This window comes from Coptis chinensis, chromosome 6 (genome assembly GCF_015680905.1).
Source record: "Coptis chinensis isolate HL-2020 chromosome 6, ASM1568090v1, whole genome shotgun sequence".
NCBI classification, from domain to species: domain Eukaryota; kingdom Viridiplantae; phylum Streptophyta; class Magnoliopsida; order Ranunculales; family Ranunculaceae; genus Coptis; species Coptis chinensis.
In genome coordinates, this window is record NC_141461.1 from 96015081 (window position 1) to 96037755 (window position 22675).

Here is a 22675-nt window from a genome sequence, read left to right on the forward strand (position 1 = left end):
AATCTTGCTAAACATGTTGTAGCGATCTTTAGAATCATGCAATGCCTCGAGTTTAATACTCATGGATGCAGTTGTGTTCTAGCAATATATTGGCATTTCTTCAAACAATATACTCACAGATGCAGTTGTTTTCTAGCAATATATTGGCATTTCTTCAAACAATATACATTTACTTAAATAGTATACATACTTTTATTGATATTCACTTGAGGCAAACCATGTTCATAAGTCCTCGAACAAACACCGACAAAAAACAACTTCTCAAAAAAAAAAAAAAAAAAGGTAAGACAAAAACAATTTACCATGGTGTTTATTGGACTTGGTTGATCAGTGTAAAGTTCTTCTTATAAGAACACCCTTCCTTCATTTCCATCTTCGATGACACTTCAAAGCACTGAACCAATCCTCTTCTGCATCAAACATCAAATTGTAAGGAAAAATAAATAAATAAGAAGACAGCCAATTAAAAAATAATAATCACCAACACCAATGAACAAAAGTCTGGTCGATTTAAGTTCTAATGTTCTATATTCTAATTTAATAAATTAAATTCTAACATTTAAATATTTCAAAAGAATGTCATTCAAAAGGGATGATAAGTACTATACATATATGATAGGAAAACAACTGTACAACACAAAAATGGATTGACAAACTAAGCATAGAATGCTTAGATCAGTTATGTAGAACCCATAGCTCATTTATACATTCTCTTCAACATTTACACAAATAACTATTTGACAGTTCCCCTAACACCAAATCTAACCATTTATAGTTTTGCATTACCCAACAAAAAGTGAAACAAAAGTTAAAACAACAAAAAATATATGAAGAACCAGTCATAGAAATACATTTAAATATAGTGTTCACAATTGTAGTTATGTATTTTGTCAAAGGAGCATAACAATTAAATAAAAACACTTAAGAATCAATTACTGAATTTAGGGGGGGGGGGGGAAATTCTCAAGTAGTACTTTCTGAAGATCGTATCCTTTTTGAGATCGTTGCATCTTATCTTCGGAGAGAGAATGGCGATATAAAGATTTATAGTTGTACAATTAAATAGAATATGGGTATAACTGATCCGAGCATTGGGGAGTGAGGATTGACTATTGAATATGAGGGAGACTCTCCATTATTCTCATTTCAGTTTTCTTTTTTCTAATAAATGCATTTATATTTTTATACCCATGAATTATTTCAACGTAATTATTTGTTTCTACACTGATGCGAGTCTTGGGGATTAAGCCCACGTCTGAAGCCCAACTATTTAATAGAAATTCATTTGTAATCAGGGGCAGATGCAGGATTCTCCACCAATGGGGGCTACAGGAACTAATTCACACTGCTATTTTTTTAAAGATTTTTTTGGGGTATAAATTATGAACAGTTACCATTATAAAATTGTTTTTTGAGCAAAGTCAGGGGGGCTACAGCCCAGGTCAGCCAACTCATAGATCCGCCCCTGTTTGTAATGAAAGTTCGCAATTAACCCATTATTAAATTTCCACACCTCCTCTCCAGTGGCATCTGAAATCAAACTTTAACTATGGTAGATTGGGAGTTCAAGAGACGAAAGAGTTTCAGTTATTATAGAAGTAGAAGAGTCGATTAGAAGGGGGACTTTATGGAAGCCATTATGTGAGAGTGTTTTTGTTTTTAAACACCAGAGACTATGGATGGAAAGTGTGATGGAAGTCTGGAACTAAGTAAAGTGAACAGTTCACCAATTTGGTACGATGGAAAGTCTTTCTTAACCACATTTCGTAGTTTGAGAAATGAGAACTCCCCACATGATTGTTTTTTGAATTTTTAGTTACTATTTTGAGAATAATGAAGGTGTTATTGAGAAGGCTGTGGCCATTCCAGCTCGACCTAACATTATCACCGAATGCTAGAGATGGAGTGATATTGGAATTTGAAGGTAGTGAAACTTGAAAGTGAGAAGGTTGAAACCAGACAATTGAAAGGATAGTTCGACGGTTTGGCCAACGCATAAAAACGTTACAACAAAGTCAGTAGAGAAGCCTCATGCATACAAAACCCCAAATAATCATTTTTTTTCTACCAAGACAAAAAAGTGAAAACCCCATGAAAAAGTAAACATGCCTTGTTTATCTAAGCAAGGCATAGAAACACATATTCCTGCAATACTCTCTTTCCAATATTTAGTTTCTTTTGTTGCCCCTATTCAACTCAAAAGTTCATGTATAATCAAGTTTTAAATCTCAAACACAGTTTACAAAAACTACAAAAACGTAAATTTGAAAATGAAAAAAGAAAATAGGGAAGCATACCATTTCCATGGAAATCACCATAAGAGCAACAATGTAGTTGTTTTGCATAGTAAAATCACATAAGTGTAGATACTAACACTATTACTACCATGCAAATCTCTTGAAAGAAAAAACGTACTATAAACACACGAAATCCACTGTCTCTTCTCCTCTGTTTCAATCGTTACTTGGTTTCTATATTTCAACCAACACCCCCATGTGCCTTCGAAATTCACTTATTGTCGTCTTTCACTTCAACTCTACAATCGGGGCACATTTTTTTTAAAACAACTTTCCGCTTACATTTTCCCCTGTTTTATGATAGTAAGGTCAACCAATTGATAAATTATTTAAAATGTCCAAAGAAAGTTTTACCATGTAAGATCCGTAGTTCTTCTTCAGAAAGGCTTGCAACAGGAGCTGGATTTTCCATTCCTAAATGTTGGATCGCACCTTCGAATCTGAAAGGTAACAATGCAAAGTGTTGGTAATATGGTTCTCAATATTAACAGGATGCGTAGCCAATAACGAACTCTTGCCAAAACCAAAAACCAAACTATTTAGCCAAAAATGATTTATTTGTAACCAATCATTCATGGCAGAGAATGGACCTTTAAATCAGTACATTGACTAAGTTGTTTAAAAAAACTCAAAATTAGTAACATCATTGTTTTCCAAATTGATGTAAAGCAAAATATACATTGCATGAATATTTGTAACCACACATTCACGCAGAGATAATACACATTGGATGAATATGAAGAGAGCTAGGTAATCATCTAATTTAGGTGAAATGATAACTTAGGTGTATGGTTACTATGAAGAGCTTTTCTTGAAAAAATAAAAGAAAGGAAGAATTATAAATAAAATAATTAATCTAACCTGTCAAAGCTCTAGGAAAACAGATAACAGGATTAGAGTTACGCTTCTTGATTAGAGTTTATACCCGTTTCCAATTAATGTTCAAGTCGAGTTTTGATCGGCTGCAAGTTCGTCATTGGACCTGAGTTAAGAAAAAAATAAATTACTTCGTTGAGGCACTTTAACAAACAATAGTTCTTTCTGTATTACTGATCAGAATATAAATACTTATATTAGGCACTTCAACAAACACACCCCGAAGTATAATTCGAATCCCATATTTAGTCAAGAAAACAACAAATTAGAAAAGAAAAACTAAATCAAAATATATTTTTTTTAAAAAAAATTGTTTAGTCAAGAACAAAGAAAATTTACAAATTGTAACATATGTTATTCAAGTGAATAATCAACACTCAGAAGGACCATTTAGTGAAGTCGAGAGCTAAACCAGGGCGTACTTAGACATGCACGAAACAATTGTACCTGAAAGGCTATCGATCTTCATGTGACAAGTGTTCCTGCACAATGCAAACAAAGAACCTAGCTGATAAAACACAATCATATCAGGCACAGATGAAAAGGAGAAAGCCACAGAGAGAAGAAGGAATATGAGTGATCATCGTTCTAAAATAGAGTGATTTATTTTCAGGATAGAAGAGTCGGTATTTCGGGGTTTTGGAATGGTTTCTGACCTTTTTTTTCCTAGATTTTGACGTTACTCAAAAAGAATCCTTTAATGCCATTTTAGCTGGGAAACGCTAGTTTTTAACTTTTAAGTTCGTGGGTCTATTCAAAGTTGGTTACACTCAATAGTCAATAAACATAAATGGTTACACACTTACACATGCATTTTTCAGTTTTTCACCCATAAAAAAATGCCCCCACAATAAAAATTTTAAGTGAAACCCCGTAAGTCATTAAATATTTAAGTGTGTAAATAAAAGATCCGTTTCATTTTTTTTTTCGATAATGAGTTTATGTTAGAATCCTACAATGAGTTTATCACAACCCTTTATTAGCACATTTCAATGAATTAGCACATTCAATGAATTAAGCTAGGCTATTTAATTCGCTTTTTATTCAATAATGAGTTTATGTTAGAATCCTACAATGAGTTTATCACAACCCTTTATTAGCACATTCAATGAATTAAGGCTATTTAAATCGCATATTTTTAAAATATTTTTATACATGAAGACTACTCAAAAGTCAAAACTGTTTCAAAACGATCCCAACTGCACACGTGCCCCCATATAACTCAAATCCCAACGAAATTCCCACCACCCTTTGTCTATCCATTTTGTTTTATTATAATAGATGTTTACATAAGAATTAACTCTTTAGGTTTCGTTTGTTTGTTGTTGTTAAATTTTTTTTTTTTTTTTTTTTTTGTTTTTTGTTTTTGTTTTTTGTTTTGAAAAGATTATGGGGTTGAGGCAGACCCTACCTATTAATTAAACTTCAAAGAGTTACATACCTTAACAATACTTGGCTCTAAGCCTTACAATCATGAGAAACTCGTGAACATAGCCCACTTGGGTGCACACACAAAGAATTAACAACATAAAATCATGTAATATTTGCCACCAAACAAAAGTTTATCCCTTAAGACCGGATGATCATTCCTTAGATATTTTTGTGCATACTCGAAATTTTAGAAAAAAATCCCACATTCACATCAAGCGTATGTTAAACCAAGAATATCATCCGAAATCTTTTTTTGTTTGTTTTTTGTTTTTTAAAGATGAAGAAAAAGTCTTTATTTTTTTTTTATTGTTTTTGTGTGTGTGTGTGTGGGAGGGAGTTTGTTTAATGATGGAAAGATCAAACATGTTTGGACAAAATTAAAGACTACTTTGTTTTTTTTTTATGATCTGAAAAAGAAGAAGCTCTAGTGTAGCCAAAAGATTTTTTTTTTTTTTTTGAAAGAGAATGTCATATTAAAATACCTCATTCCCAAAAGAGATCATTATTGAAATCCTTTCAAGTTTAGTTTTGTTTTTTTTTTTGTTTTTTTTAAGTGGAAATTTATTTTTTTTTTTTTGGGGGTTGTCCTTAGTAGCAAAGGAAATAAAAAAATTTCATATCATTAGTGCTGATGAGCCACATTAACGAGTTGGGATTGCTGTATCTGATTTGCTAGCGGTGTAGCAGCAGTGGGAGTGAGACATCTAGGCGTCGACATTTCAATAATTTCCGAACCAAAACCTCTTAATGGAGTTAAGTTTGGGTTTGACATTTTTTATTTCCAGCTGAAACATGAATAACACAACAAATTTCTAAACATTATTTTCAAAAAAAGTTTGTTTCAACTGCGAAGATTCAACAACATTTGCAGTGGAAATTAGGCAAGAACAACAACACGCATCTAAATCTAAATTCGACAATAATATTATGATAAACTAAACACAAACTTATATAAATTTTGATGAATGCATTTTTTTCAATCAACTAAACTAGTTATTGAGTAATTTCAAGATACAACAACTCAAAATTATTAAAGAAGAAGATGAATAATAAATTTCTAAACTCAATTAAGCTAAATCTTGCTAGGTTATCATTCAACTCATTTTTTATCTGAAAACAATTCTCAACTCAAATACTAATTGTTCAACAAGCTAATAAGCTAGACACTATGAACAAAAACAAAGAAAAGCTTAGTATATAATACCTAGAACTGATGTGAATCGCAAAAAAATGACTAGTGTCGGAGCTCTGTGAAGTGAAAGAAAATTTCTTGAAGAATTATTTTTCTCTGGAGTGGACAACATTTTATAATGGTGGTGTAAGAAGAAAGAGGAGCGCGGGAAATGTTGTTAGAACGAATAACAGAATCACGTGCTCTTAGTGGCCACGTGGACCGTATATAGTCATTTTCTAAAAAGTAGCTACCTAATTAAGTTAACTTAAAATAAGTACGTAGATAAAACTTCACATAGAAAATGAATTCAACCCCAATGTTTTGTAGATATGATATACTCACTATAAAGACCATCTTCATAAAATTTCAGCTCATTTGGGAAACCTCCAACATTGACAAAAAATTATTGCAAAAACTCGACATTTCTGGACTGTTAGATTTCTTTTTAAATTTGACAACAATTTTTATCTATGTTAGAGGTTTTCAAATGAAATGAAATTTTGTGGAGATGATTTTTATGGTGAGTGCTTCATAACCACAAAAAATTAGGGTTGAATTCATTTTCTAAGTGAAGTTTTACTTACGTACTTATTTTAAATTAACTTAAGTAACTACTTTTTAGATGACTATATATATATAAATTATTTTTTTTTAATTTTTTTTAATTTCTTATAATGGATTGGTTCATTTCTATATATATATATATATATATATATATATATATATATATATATATATATATATATATATATATATATATATATATATATATATATATATATATATATATCAATATGATATGATCAATGTGAGGAACGATATGATCTAATAATTTTTATATCAATGTGGGTAGCTATTTTGAGCGGGAAGAGAATAAGTACGTACATTGATAAACTATGACTAGCTAGTTTGTTGATAAACTCAATTATACTAGCTTTTAAGTCTGGGCCTATGGGCGGGCATGCTACCTTGATAGTTAACAATTCAAATGTCCAAACACCACTTGGATAAATAATATGCGTGCATTGATAGTTAATGATTTAATAGCCCAAAGTCTTCTTGAATAAATAATTATATGTATTGGATTTTGAATTAAAAGCCCAAATCCCATTAGATCGAGTTATTAATTTTGATTTTGGCATTTTCTTTTGTTCATTTGTTTTTGTCTGCTTGAGCCCAGTTAAACTTTAATTACCTCTTATATATCGGCATAAAAAAGAGTAATACTACACTGACCCACTTATTTGACCTACTATTTGAACCTACTAACGTGTCAAATGGTGTGGCAGCTCCGGCCACATCAATCACCCCAAACTGTTTAGTTAATTAGAACATTGTAACTCCCACCCGTACGTGAACATGTAAAATCTTCCCACGATTTTTCCTCTAAAATTAAAATAAGGAATCTTCTCCGTCTCTTCTTCTACCAAAACAAATACAAACCCACATTAAAAGAATTTCATGTTACAAATCTCTAACTGTCCGTCATCATTACATTAAGGTAATAACCCCACGAAGTACCAAGCCAACATGAGGGAAATGTTGTCCAACAACATACAGATTCTCCTGCAAGAAATGTTGGAAGATGCACAAGATAAGCTTGTCTGGATAAGTCCAATAGATAGGTGAATGAAGACAAAGGCCGATTGAATTAAAGGTTGTTGAGAAAGTGATGTTAATACTTACTCCACAAATTTTGAAGAAAAAAAGTAGTAAGACAGTGCTTGTCACACCCCAAATTTCCAGAAATTTTAAAATAGGGAATTATCTAAGATATAATTTATCTCAATGGTCACCCTATTCAATCATCTGAAAACCTAAGATGAAACGAAACCCTAATAACATATTATCAACCACGATATTAAAATCTGTGATCAAATTTAAAACCAAAAGGGAAAATCCTTCAATCACATTACTAAACTACAAAAAAACCTAACCAACTCTATTACATCTGTCTCAAAACAAAACCATACACTTTAGAAAAACTTATTAAACCAGAAGACTCCAAGAGCAACTCCAAATCACGTGTCCTCATCCACTGCACTCCACCATCTATGTTTCCAAGAACACACCCACGTTGCAAAACAAAGCAAATATGGGTCAGCAAATTGAATTTGTTGGTACGAGTAAGACTAAAATTATAAAAAACAATATATTCAATATTTCAAATAAAGGAATGTACTATTACAATTATTTCAACTTAGAAGACAAATTAGTTCCGTTTTCTCAAAACGGCAGGTAGTTTCTTCCCAATTAAGTAAGATTTCACCCCCAATATAAAATTTCAAGAATCTCATATAACAGTACTCATCATTCCCACTTTCCAAAATAACTCACAACATAAATATCATTTACATTCCACTTAATAAATGCACATATGATAACCTAATTAAATATGAGTTTGATACACTTTACCTTTAAGTCAGCACGTTGTCTTAGGGTAGGACAACATCTCTACATAAAAAGTTAATAAGTCCTACCCTCCTACAAAACGAAGTTAGATTTTCTAAATGTAATCATTTATAGTATACATCGATCTATTTCACTCTCACTGCAACCATCATGGGTATATATAATCTGGCATAATATATCGCCAATATTAACATTCATGTCACACCACCATATCCATTATATCACCAATATTAACTAACATTCATATCACACCATCATATCCATCATATCATAATATATCACCAATATTAACTAACATCCATATCACACCACCATATCTATCATATCACGGTAACCATATTCACATTCATTCGTAAGAAATTATATGCATCATATCATAATATATCACCAATCATATCTAACAACTCGCTCATACTTAAAGCCAATACTTTTCTTAAAAACCACTCATCTACTTATGAGAACGAGGAAAAATATCACAACTAGGGAATACATTCATCCCTCGTGAGTATCAACTCACACAAACCACGTATATATTTCCTTGTTAGAAATCATGTACATCATAATACATAAATATTCATATGCACGCGTAACTCAGTCACACGTAAAAATCAATATTTTACTTTAATATCACTCATCTACTTATAAGAACGAGGAAAAAATATCAACCAGGGAGTACATTCATCCCTCATGAGTGTCAACTCACACAAACCACATAAACATTTATCATAAGAAATCATATACACCAAATGCAATAACTCCATCACATGTAAAATCAATATTTTACTTTTCTTATTAATTATCTCGTTGACTCATTTATTAAAAGACACAGCCCAACCTTTAGTTCCTACTCTACGATTTGCACTTCACACATTTGCCAAATCACACATATCTGTGTGCCTCACTCACACCGAGTACCACTACAAGACATATCTCCCAAGCAGGGATATCACATCCAGGAAACATATTTTCATCTTATAAACTCGTAACTTGTGAGTCACAGCCATCTCTGGGATTTCCATACACATACATTTGGGTATAACAAAATATCAGGTCATTCATGGCACATTCAATGAATACCTTAGGTCATTCCCTTCACATTCAAGAAATATCCATCATAACACTAATAGGTCATTCATGGCACATTCAATGAATACCTTAGGTCATTCCCGCCACATTCAAGGAATTCAGACCTACATTCCCTTACACTCAAGGAATACAGCCCACCCGCAAGGCGAATGCCTTAGTTCATCTCTAAAGAAGCTAAGGCGGCTTTTCACATGACATAATTAGTCATAAACATTTCTTTTCATCAAAGAGGTGTAGAGAGATCTAAAGATGTGGGCGACACATTAAATTTTCACAGGACACTTTTAATTATACTGGATTTTAGCACTCAAGAGTTCTCATTTATTATAATATTTTCATTACAAAATAAACATCGTCTTAAACAATAATTCATTACTAAAGATTCAAAACACAATAACTAATAAACTCACCTCATTATCAATTATATCAAGCATAGATATCAAAATGTTCAATCAGAAATAACACATTAGTTAAATGTCTCGTGAATATATTTTAAACAACCACAATCACGTACACAATTAAGTACTAACATTGTTCACATATAGTTATCACAATAACTAATAACTAATAACTGATAACTAATATATAATATAGTGGCAACACTTTTTCTCAAAGCTGCCTACGTATCCAAATCTTTCAGGATTGGAACCAAGTCTTCGTAGTTCTTATCAGCCACATAGTCAAAGTCAAAGAACAATAAAAATTCATGTTTTAAGGTTTCACACTTCATTTCCCTTTCATTCCTCAATTATATATATATATATATATATATATATATATATATATATATATATATATATATATATATATATATATATATATATATTAAACACAAACTTTAATGTAACATGTCACGTGAGATAATATAAATCTATATTAACATTTAGTGTATATGCAACAATTGTACTTGTAATATAATACAAATGTGAAATTAAGTAATCAAGATTCAAGACACTTTCGTGATGTTTAAGTAAAATCATTTATCTCATTACAATAAGAAAAAATTAACCGTGAGCTCCCCTAAAAGAAAAACATTGTAGGTTATCTAGTTAACTTGCCAAAACAATAACGTTTCCTATATCCATCCAAATGATACCCCACTTAATTATTTGAAAACTAAGATAGATATACTTACTTTTTCATGTAGAACTCAAAGTCCCAATGTCATTATATCTCAGAGTAAAAATAGTTCAAAGTTGGTAAAAGGGTAAAAATCCTAATTTTTAGCAAACTAGATTTCTGATAGACTATCTTCTGAATGACACAACGCTTTCCACAGGTGTCCAAATGCGTTGAGGCTTTTTGCGTTGAAATGCTAACACACAGAACTTACTTTCTTATGTTTTATAAAAAAAACTCAATCTCATTCTAAATGTTCGAAAACTAGGCACAAATACAATGCACACAGACTGATTTCTGACACATTGTTTTCTGCCAGTCAAACATCCAGACACCATAATTAATTCCACAGGCCTCGGATTGCGATGAGGCCAATTGGAATAGAAAGAAGACTTCCAAATCTTACTTTCTTATGTTTTCATAAAAATCTAGTTCAAACTCTAACTAAATTAAAACTGAACTTGAACACAGTGCGCAGAAACTGATTTCTGACGCACTGTTTTCTGTCAACCAAACTTCCAGACATCATATCTACCACCACAGACTTTGGAATGTGACGAGGCCAATTGGGTTGGAAAGAAGACTCAGAAAACTCACTTTTTCATGTTTTGGCGAGAGTTTTAATCTGACCCGAACTAGGTGAAAACTCAATTCCAAACCAGGCACAGATTTGGCCCAAAAACAAACTCTAACCCAAAGCCCATCTAAATTAATAGAATCCGGTCCACTTAAAATAAAAAGGACCCGGCCCACAAAAATAATAGAAACCAGCCCAACAACTCAAGGCCCAAAACCATAAACTACTTAAGCCCAAATATTTATAAAAACAACTCAAGCCCACCATTCAAATTCGGCCCAAGCCTAACTGAAAGAAACTAAAACCATTCGGGTTTACTCTCTCTCAAAAACCCAAACTTTTGACATAACCAAAACTCAATTCCATCACTCCTCAAAAATCGATCTCTCGACGCCATTAACGCTCCCTTCGGAGCTTCAACAGCACCCATACCATTAAACAGCCAAATTAACATTCAACAACCACAATTCACCCAACAACACAATTTATCTATACAAACCGACAGTTAAACAACCGATTCTAAACCCGACATCACCAATAAACCAACAATCCACAATCAATTCAAATCGAGAAATATCGCATAATATATAGATCGACCAAGTAAATAACAATAACCCTTAATCAATTAATTACTCGCACTTTATTAATAAATCTTGCCGAGTTTTCTTGAGACTAAATCTATTCTTCAATTCAATTATGATGATAACCTTTATTTAAACACAATTAACACTAAATAATCAACAGTACCAAAACCAAATAATAAATCAATAACAATATGTGGACAGTTTAAATATCAAGTAAAAATCATTTTCCACAACATCGTGAAATCTACAGCAACGTGAAATTTATCAAATCCAGAAAATATCTACTCACCTCTGTTGTGTTTATGAGCGACGTGAATGAATATAAACTTGAGAACGAAAAACGCCACGCAACAATCGTCAGAAAGCAATCCCAATAATTTTCGCCTTTCTCTCTTTTTTCACTGTGTAAAACTCCCTCTCCCTCTTAAAACTCTCCATGTAAACTCCTGTGTAAACTCATTTTTTTTCAAAACCCCGAAAAATAGAGAATAGGATTTATCCTTTTTACCTTATCTCTTTCTAATCTTTATCATTTTTATTTTATTTTATTTATTCTTATTATTAATATTAATCATGTATTATAAAAATAATAAATAGAAATAGCCGGGTGTGTTATGGTGCTCTGGGTTGATTCCAAAATATGACGAACAACACTTTGTTTGAATATATGTGTGGGCATAGTATTGCAAAGTCAGGAGTGTACGTATAAGTTTAAAGTTTCATTCCTAGTATAGTTTCGGACTATACAAACAATGGAGCTTGTAAACCTTTGTTGAATTAACCTGTAAACTTAACAGTTGAATTATGGTTTCTCTCTTTTTTTTGCATTATTTGTTTAAGACACAAAGCTGGTGCATCATCTATTTTGTTTCAAATGCTTCCAGTTTCGACTTCTCACCATCAGACAAACTAAATTCATCCTCATCTAGTTTGAGCAATGTTTTTTATTCATTCCCCTCTATCCATGTGTATTTGCATAAGAGTGCCAAGGTATAAACACATTTTTATTCATTCCCCTCTACCCATACCCATAGTTCTTGGGTCATTCATCTGGCTCTTGTAATATAAAACTTATTGTTCATAGTAAGTTTGCTGCACCCGCTATATAACAAGATGAATTTTCAATGCCAGTCAAAACTATGCTTCACCATTTGATGAGCGAACAATTCTGTTTGAGATTTCCGGCTTGAGATTTTTTCAATGGAGATTTTTGTTTTTGAACCTGTTTGGGAAGAAGAAGCAGAGGCGAAGAAGAAAGAAGGATATGATTTTCAGTTTTGTTTATTTTTCTGTTTGTTTTAAAATAAAAAAGAAAACTAAAATCATGGGAAGATTATTTCGGCCGGACGGTTTTACTTATGAAGAGTGTGGGTGTTGACGTGGACTGCCACCTCCTGGACACATCAGTAGGTTGAAACAGTAGGTTAAATTGTTAAAAGAGTAGGTCCGTATAGCATAAAAAATGAACTTACGTGTTTGTTTGTTTATTCCACGTGTAATTGATATTCACTAAGCTCTAAATTTTGAGTACATCTTTAATAACTTAATTTTCATATTGTCTTTCTTGGTTTTTAAGTGTTCCAACTCCTCCAATGAACATTTGCATGACACAAACTTAAAATCGTAACAGTCTTTTCTGATGGTGTTGTTCCTCCCTAGAAAAAAAATCATAGAGGAAGAATCTTATTAAGGTTGTTTTTGAAATATGGCGTGTTCATGTTACATAGATTAAAAAAATTGAAGTAATACATCCAAAACAAAAATCAGATCGAAAATTCTTTTCCAAAACTCAAACCAATAGGCACTAACTATAAGTCTAATTAAAATTGACTACATATACGTTCTATCCATTTTATAGGTTATAGGCCGGTTCGATTCACTGAATGGGTGCCGTTTTTATATACCTTGTGAATAATTTTTAAAAATAAAGCAGAAAATAATTAGTAAATAACTTTTTTTTATAGAAAATGTGAATTGGGCAGCAGGTTCCACTATTAATTAAAATAAAAATTAAAAATATATATATATATATATATATATATATATATATATATATATATATATATATATATATATATATATATATATAAAATAAATGGGGTTTTGTCAAATATTCTAAGAAAATAGTTTCAACAGTTAAAAATTGAGTTCAATGACTTTTCCAATTTGAGTGTGTGTGGGGGGGAGAAAGATAAGAGACATAGATCTATGAAAAATCATGTGCAAAAGACTTGTATAAACAAACAAAGCACACTTTTAATTTGATTGTGAATGCATGAGATTTTAGCATGGAGTGTGGTACTTAGTACGTACTACTTAGTGTGTAGTGACATGGTCGGTAAGGATATGGATCCTTGGAGATTTGTCTCTATTGTTTGTGTCATGTTGAACTCTAATATGAATGTTTACTAATGAACGTGCTATGTGAATTGATGGTTAAGTCAGGTCAACCATGTACTACCTATTACATCGTTGTGCATTTGCTATGAACTTTCTGTGACAGTGCTTTAGAGAACCTAACTACTTACCCATATTTGATATCTATTGCAAAACTTGTTCCCATGGTTTTGTTTCTGATTCACTTACTAACACTAAATTTTGAATGCGGTAGTACCTAAGGATATATTCTAGAACCCATTAGAGGCTTAATATTGTAATGTTCAATTAAACCATTAAATCTGGTAATTTTCAATTACGGTGTTACCTTGTATTTTTAGTTTTTTTCATCTTAGAAAATACAAATAATGTCTCCAAAGAGAGGGAGCGAATTCCAACGCTTGGTGAGCTCAAACTTTGATGTGTATGATGAGAAAGTAGATCCGTTACAATCAAAGGAGAATCTCGTAAGTCAGGTGGATCTGCAATCTCTCCATCTTCCATGATGTTTTTGGGTAAGAGTCAACAACAACTGACCACCGGATAGTACCGGTCAAACTCGAATTGGTATTCCAGCCTTCGAAAGCTTAAATACATGTGTGGTAAACCACCAAACTTAAAGATTTGGTTGTGCACCAAGTTGTACGTTGTGTGGGATTTATTCAAGTTGTTGAAGTTTCAAGTATTCAACGAAAATATTTTGCTTTTATTCATCAGGTTCTTGTCTTATCTTTTGTTATATTTTTTCAATTTGAAGACTTTTTATATTTTATTGAAATAATCATGGATTTTTGTGACTATTTTTATGGGTTAAAAATCCTAAAACCCACTAGGTGGCATCCCATAGGGGTGTTCTTGAAGTGTTTATATTTATTTATTATTAACCTATAGCCCTTATATTGGCTGAGCCAGAAAATTAAGTGAGGGTGAGCCACCTAGACAACCAAACATACCCAAAAAAAAATTATTTTTCTAAAAACTAATATTTCAAACTCAATCCCAAAACAAGTATAAGATAAATATCAAAATTCATATAAAATAATAGCAATAAATGTCTTATAAAAAAAATAAAAAATAAAAAAGGTAGGATGCTTTTGTAGAGTGTAACTATATATGCGTTTGGTATTTCTTGGTTTTCAAATATGATAGCGTTGTTTAATGTTGTTATATGTGATAAGATTGGTTTTGAGATAGAGTCTCTGTAACACCCCAGATCTTAAAATAGATCATTTAAGACCCAAGATGCACTATCCATAAAATAAAGAGACATGACATTTCACAAATAATATTCTCCAAGTCTAATAATTTATTCCAAATATCATAATTCAAATAATGACGGTTCAACATAACTTAAATTCCCAAAATATTGATATTATTACCCAAATAAACTCCAAATAAATAATGTTTATTCTTACAACCAACTATGAATGAATTAATAGAAAAACCTACTACTATTCCTACTAAGTCCAACTCTGAATTCCCGCTATCCACGAATCCCACAATCCCATGAGCTTAACGTGAAAGCGTACTAATCTGAAAAACTAAATAAAAAGGGAGAAGAAAAAAGGAGTGAGCTTCCAAGAAGCCCAATGAATCACTACTAAAGAAAACATGGATTGAAAGGATAACAATACATTGAAATCGCCAATTTTCCTTAAAACATATAATATGCAGAAACCATACAATTATTATATGATATCTTTATTCCAAAAATGTGAACACCATGTCGACTTAACCGCTCGACAACCACGTTACTAATGAGTCAACTTTCGCATATGCTCAACCAAACATTCCTTGACGTGTGCACTAACGTCAATACACATGGATCCAGTGTTCCTTTCGGGTCTTTCACCCTAGGGATAACAATTCCCTTCTTAAGTTCTGAGTCAAAACTCAAATATGTGTCACATATAAAGAAATATATATGTAAACCATGAGTTCCAAATATAATACATACTATTCACAAAATCTTTGATCAAACTAAGATGATATAATGGCTATTTCCTTAAAATTGAAACATTGGAACTCATAATTTATTCATTATAGTATTTCAAAATAAATCCTTCAGAATTGCAAAGTAATATAATGGGGGTGTAAGACAAGGTATGTATACTTATTTCTTCCAAAAGTCAAAGTTCTTGTACCAAAAACTAGAATGGCAAACTTAACAATTTAAATTAGAAAAAGGTAGAACTCACCTCTTAGCACAAGCAATTTATACAATAACACTAGAAAGACGACTTCAGTCGCCTATAAGTAGTGCTGACAATGGTAGCTTGAGTAATTCAAACCTTCCAGTGAATACCCCACTAGCAGTCCTTGTCTACTTCCAATAATTACCAATCAGCACCCAAGAGATTCCTAACACCTATTTTTGTTTTAAGTCATTTGAATATGGACCCTCTCAATCATCGACAACATTTTGTTCTTCTTTAAATATTATTTCCTCTAACCACTCCCTGTATGCACGACCTTTTACAGTTATCCCACTTTTTGAGTTAAGTTCTGAGAGTCCTAAGTTATTAAGACTCTAGTCATAGTCTCGACTAGTTCAACTCTCTTTAACAACACTTCTCTCACCTGACCCAAACCACCTGTGTACTCACTGTTCTTAACAAGTCTAAAGGGTAAATTATATGCACTCATTCAATATGATATATTAAAACTAGCACAAGAAAATTCTATAAAAGCCTTAATGTAATAATTTAAATAAGGAAATGCTAAGATTTTGAAAATGCTAGAGCTTAGGGTATTACAATCTCCATGTGATTTTTTTTTATTTGGAGGAATCCAGTTCTGGAATTGGATCACATGTATTTAACAAAAAATTATTATTGAGAATGAACAAGGATGTGATCCATGTGTTCGTTTGCCTAGCAATGATGACACACTTCAAATAAAGAACATGGAAAGTCGACCAAAATCGTCATTATCTTGTGGCTTTAGAGGTGGTCAGTCCAACGCCGAAGGTATTAGTAAGAATAAGAGTGCTGAGAGAGAGTACATCAGGGGTTAGTGGGTTACTGTTTTTGGGTGGGTTTGGTTTCCTTTTTCTTTTCCTATTTGCTTGGGTTTTAGTTACAAGAGAGAGGGAATAGTATGTGAATAGGATATATATATATTTTTTATTTTTATTTTTTTTGGGAAAGTGAGGGTGCGCCAGTATCCTGGGACCCCCCCTTGGCTCCGCCCACTGCTTATAAGCCACATTTATATATACCCTTCGAGCTAGGTTATGGCTCCAGGAGTCCTATATTTACTTACCGATATTGGCATTTTAGGCAAGATATGGCAGTAAAATTAAATGGATAGTGCAGAAATTTGACCCAATGGCATATGGTATATTTTTTTTTTTTTTTTTTTTTTTTGAAATGATGCTGGGGTTTTGCAGATCCCCATCTGTATTATAACCTCTCATAAATTTTAGTTACATCTTCCTCTACTATAGAACTTAGTCTATTACATAAAGGGGGTGTAAATACATGAGGTTGCAAAGGTTCCCCTAATGAAAGTTTTGACAGATGATCTACTGCTCGGTTTTCCTCTCTGTAAACATGAATTAAATTCACTTCATGAAGCCTTAGTAAGAAACTTTTAATTGTAGTTACAAGGTTCCAGCATGTCCATGGAGGTTGCTCTATTTCCTTTAGAATCTGTATTGCTCTCAAAGAATCTGAAGCTACTACCACCTTTGTGTAATCCTGAGCAATACACAAGCTAATCTCAATCTCGATAGCTTTCAATTCTTGAAACAAAATGGACTGGACATTTCCTCCTCCAGTGAAAGCAAACACGACATGTCCATGCTCATCTCGAGCCATTCCACCATAGCCAACATGCTCTAGATTCATTGAACCATCACAGTTAAATTTGACATAACCAGAAGGTGGAAAAAATCATCTAACGTGTTGGATTGTAGTCTTCTTATACTTAAAATTCAGATCTATCCTGTCAGCCAGAACTCTCAATTTGATAGAATCTTGTATCTCCTCCACTTGTACTTCCAAGTATTGCTTCATATCTCTAAGCAACATTGAACTGATGACTATTGGACTCAAGGACACTCCGTTAAATCTTCTATTATTGTGTTCAGTCCATAAGTACCCAATAGTAGCACAAATATATAACTTGATTACTTCTGCCCATGGTGTTTTGCCTCGAACCATATTGATGAGATTGCACCACTCCTTGTTTGAATGTTCCACTTGCCACCCCAATCCAATAGCAGCTTTTACCTTTGACCAGACCTCTTTTGTATAGTTGCAGTTAAAGAATAAGTGTTTAGAGTTTTCACTGCTGTTGTCACAGAAACAACATGAAGAAGCCTGTAAAACTTTCTTATTCACTAATCTATCTTGTGTTGGCAAACTTCCCGAGAAAAGTTGCTAGGCATTGAATGAGTATTTGGGCATCACCAATCTTCCCCAAACAAGATTAGACCAGATCCTTTTATTCCTTTTCCTTCTTAAAGAATTGTAGGCAGATTTGATAGAGAAATCACCTGAAGGGGTATCTGTCCACACCACTTGATCCTTAGCAAGTTCAAAAAAGATGTCTACTTTTAGAATGCTATTTTTGATGTGTCCTTCAGGCAAGTCATGAACCAGAGCGTTCCATTTACCATCCTCAATGAGTTCACTGACCATAGCATTTTCAGGTAGATGAAGGATATGTTTTGCTTCACTGTTACATAGAAGAGGCTCCTTAAGACACCAAATATCATGCCATAGCAAGGTATCATTACCTTTAGCAATGATATATTTGATATAGAGTTGAGCATATTTTCTGCTTTTGAGGATAGATCGCCATGACCATAAGCAGTCTTGTGGTATATCAGCAGTGATATTGACACTCACCACTTAGAGATTTTTTATTTTGTTGGACATATAAGAGTCTTCTTTATTTGTTGACTACACCCACACATTTCAAACAAAAAAAGTTTTTCCTTCTTTAAAAGTAATAAAAAGGGATTTTAGCGAAAAATAAAAAGGGAGGGTTTCATGCTAAATTTCTTTTTTTTCCTTTTAGCATCTTCCTCTTTGTAATCTTATTTGAGTTTATATCATTCTCATAGTTTAGAGGAGCTTACTTGAGGTGTGAGATTTTCAAGTTTGAGAAGAAATGTCAAATTGTATTTAAGTGAATAAAAAGTTTTAGGTTTCTCTCATAAAATCAAATTGCATCGTCATCAGTAGCGATTGCATAATAAGTTGATGACGGTAATTAATTTATTGTTATCATGTGTTAATTAATAATTTATTTCCTTCAAATATTTAATGCTCAATGTTCATTTGTTTCTCTCTAACGACACATCAAAATTTACATTCTTTAGACAATTTTGAATGGAATCAATTGGAAGTAATTATTAAAAATTAATTAATTTAAATGAATCAATAAACTTTTGATATAAAATGCAATGTAATTAACACTCACAATTTTATTTTAGGATTCCATGTACCAGGTGGGCGCATGCTGCTTTAAATAGTGGGTTTAGTAATAACTAATAAGTATAAGTTGGAATTCATCGTAGCGTGAGGGTCTCTAAAATTGTGTGCATCACTGAAAGTTTCTAATTGCATTTTTCAAGTTCTGGGGAGCATTGGAATGACCAGAATTCTAATCCATTGAACTTGAGATTATCAATTTTGAAGGTAGCTACCATTATTCAACATGCTCTCTGCAGATCTGAATTTACGGATTAAAATGTTTTATCAAGATAAATAAATAGGATAACGTACTTCCATCAAAACACTCAAACTAGAACAGAAGTACAGAACACATTTCCTACATCCTGCATCCCACACAGAGACAGAGAAAATGAACAAAGAGCAAGAAAAGGTTGCTCGTTAGGAGCGCAACACAAGAAGGGACAAATTTGCATCAGGTGTTCTTCACTTTTTCTCCTTTAAATGACAACTTGAACCATGGAATCCACACTGATGTTGTTTTCTGGTACGCAATGTATTCATTGGCTCTGAGATCATGTTGCAACATCCTTTGCTCTACAAGACCAGTGACATAGGCTAAGCACAGACTATTCACAAGAGATCCAATGAAGGTCCAACCATATCCAACGTTCCAACCAAAAACTGCCAATCCCCACCACCACAATTGCTCCCCAAAATAATTTGGATGTCGAGAGTATTGCCACAAACCCTTCTTGAGAACGATCTCTGCTGGCTTTCCCTGTTCTTTCAGTATAATGTTCCTACTAACGAATTCATGGAGCTGTGTGTCTGCGAAGTAAGCTAGAGCTATTCCACAACTACAAATGATTGTAGCAATAGTATCCCAAGTGTTCCATGGTTTTTCAACTGAATGAATTGCGTACATTGGGAGGCATACTCCCATCATTAAGACCTGAAATTCAGTATGAATATATAATGTTAGTACAAATTGAGTAGTAAGAAAACAAGCACAGAAACATGACAGTTGAAATGAGGAATTTAATATGCTGTGACAATAAAATAAGGCGTGGTTGACGGTTCCTGTATAGGACGTGTATATCAACAGATTCACACCAGTCTCCCTATACGCAAAGAAAGTACAATTTCATATCCATAATCCATGCCGGTCCATTCGCGTATCAGTTGGGATGCCATTGACTTCTATGAAATGATAGATACTAATATAAGATCATCAATAATTTAATAAAAAGCAATTAAAGCCTTACTATATAAAAGATATCACTTGTTCAGTTTCAAACATAAATGATAGATATTCTGTTTTAAAAAAGAAAGATAAACCTTTAACAATGATTCTAAATAATGACTAAAATTGAGAGGAAAAAGAAAAAAAAAAAACCCGACCACGGAGTGCAAGCAGTGGAATATATTTTGTACCTAGTGGATGTGCCCCAGATGAATGTCACTGAATTCTTTAAGGTCTTGTCTTTTAAAGGCTGGTATGCCGAATGAAGCCAAACAAATTACGCTAACTGTGTTGAACAAGGATTTTGATCTCAATATGCCATTATCCAGAAAAGTCCAGCCATTAAGACAAAATATGAATGTTAGTGTGGCTGTTTGATTGAAGAAAATTGCCCAAGCTTCGAGTGGAGAGCTAATGGGTTCTCATGGGTCTTTGTGTGGCATGAAGCAGTATCCAAAGGCAAGGATCTTCATCTTGTGGATAGCTGTCTCCACCAATTCACCGAGGTAAAGACCATATTTCATGTACTTGCTGGTATTCTCTTGATTTCTTTTATATATATATATAGGGATAGAGGCACAGGCACTGTCTGAATGCCCTGATTGCTCTTCTGCATGCAGGGTTCAGAAGGATGTGATGGAGTCATTATGCTTGCAGAACCCTTTAATCCTTAGGTCCTCATTTAACCAACCTAATATTTATTATGAAGGTGAGGCCACACGCTCTTATACAAGTCAAGATTTATTGTTTGATGTATTCACTACCTTATTTTAAAGTTAGACAATGGAGTTCAGAACAAAATTGGTATAGCTGAACCCCCATTATTCTTAAGCTTGTTCATGTGTTATTTGACTGATTGGGTTTGACTTTGTGTATCCTAAAAAAGTTTGTGAATGATTTGTTGAATACTTTTGCTTGCTTATTTTATTTAGCCCACGATATGTCGAGCATGGGATTGTTTTGCATATGGGAAAAAACTTTTAGATATCATGAGACATGAATACTTTGATTTAGATGAACATATTATTGGGTACTATTACTACTAAATGATGTACTACAACAATCTTTGAGTTTTCACCTTTTTGCTGCAAAACTTTTCAATGCTACTAGGGTAGTTGACCTGGTATCTTGTCTTTTGGGAGACATCTTGAAAATGATCTGAGTTTAATCCCTCTAGAATGTCGAGGGACCTTTAACTTTGTACTTAATAATTGTCAGATCAGTAACACCCTTCTAACTAAATTACAATGTCTACTCAGTTCGTTATAAGGATCTTCTGGAGGATGCTTACACAGATTTGTCTGATCAACTCAAATCTAGTGGAGATGCATGCTCAAGATGTCCTGCCATTCTCTCTGTTCCAGTTCTTGATGTGCGCTGCTGACCCATGTCATGGCAGATACCTCACTGCATCGGTTATGTTCTGTGGCAAAATGAGTACAAAGGAAGTTGATGAGCAAATGATCATTTATCAATGTACAGAACAAGAACTCGTCATATTTTGTTGAGTGGATTCCAAATAATGTCAAGTCAAGCGTATGTGATATTCCACCTACTGAATTTTCAACATCATCAATTTTCATGGGAAATTCTACTTCAATCCAGGAGATGTTTCGCAGAGTTTCAGAGCAATTTACAGTTATGTTTCGTAGGAAGGCCTTCTTGCATTGGTACACAGGCGAAGGAATGAATGAGATGGAATTTACTGAGGCTGAATGTAACATGAATGATCTTGTCTTAGACTATTAACAATATCAAGATGCGATTGTTGAAGAAGTAGATTATGAAGACGATGCTGAAGAAAACTAAACTGGGTGAACTTGAAAAAATTGTGCTCAAATTCCAATTGTGCTTGATTATAAATAAGGTTGATGAGCTGAAGTTTTTCATGTATTTGTCTTGTGGCTGTACTTATTTATACTCAGGAGTGAGAAATAGAAATTTCATATACTATGAATTTCATGTATCAACTGTGCCTTTCAGTATAAAACTATAAGTGGTTTATTTAGTTATTTTCACTTTTTTGGCTTGTCTTCAGGTATAAATTGTGAGGCAACTCGATTTTCTGTGCAAAGTTGTGAGGCAAAAGGAA

At 33.0% G+C, this 22675-nt stretch overlaps 2 protein-coding genes and 1 pseudogene across 3 annotated transcripts in view; 1 reads left to right on the plus strand and 2 right to left on the minus strand.

The window, feature by feature from the left end:
- LOC147495739 (protein phosphatase 2C 57-like) overlaps positions 1–18713 on the minus strand; it is a 76975-nt pseudogene extending 58262 nt beyond the window's left edge. The window contains exon 1 of the transcript XR_015197686.1: positions 18434–18713. The product of XR_015197686.1 is annotated as a protein phosphatase 2C 57-like (transcript). The remainder of the gene's footprint in view (positions 1–18433) is intronic.
- A 1099-nt stretch (positions 18714–19812) lies between these two features.
- Positions 19813–20283, minus strand: LOC147495743 (uncharacterized). The gene has a single exon (XM_086568468.1). It carries the CDS (start codon positions 20281–20283, stop codon positions 19813–19815), a length of 471 nt encoding a protein of 156 aa, XP_086424594.1.
- Positions 20284–20575: 292 nt separating this feature from the next.
- On the plus strand, positions 20576–22595 carry LOC147495744 (ATP-dependent DNA helicase Q-like 3). Its single transcript, XM_086564500.1, has 3 exons — positions 20576–21089; positions 21204–21292; positions 21843–22595. The coding sequence occupies exons 1-3, from the start codon at positions 20998–21000 to the stop codon at positions 21965–21967; spliced, it is 306 nt and encodes a 101-aa protein (XP_086420626.1). The 5' UTR covers positions 20576–20997; the 3' UTR covers positions 21968–22595.
- Positions 22596–22675: the final 80 nt, after the last annotated feature.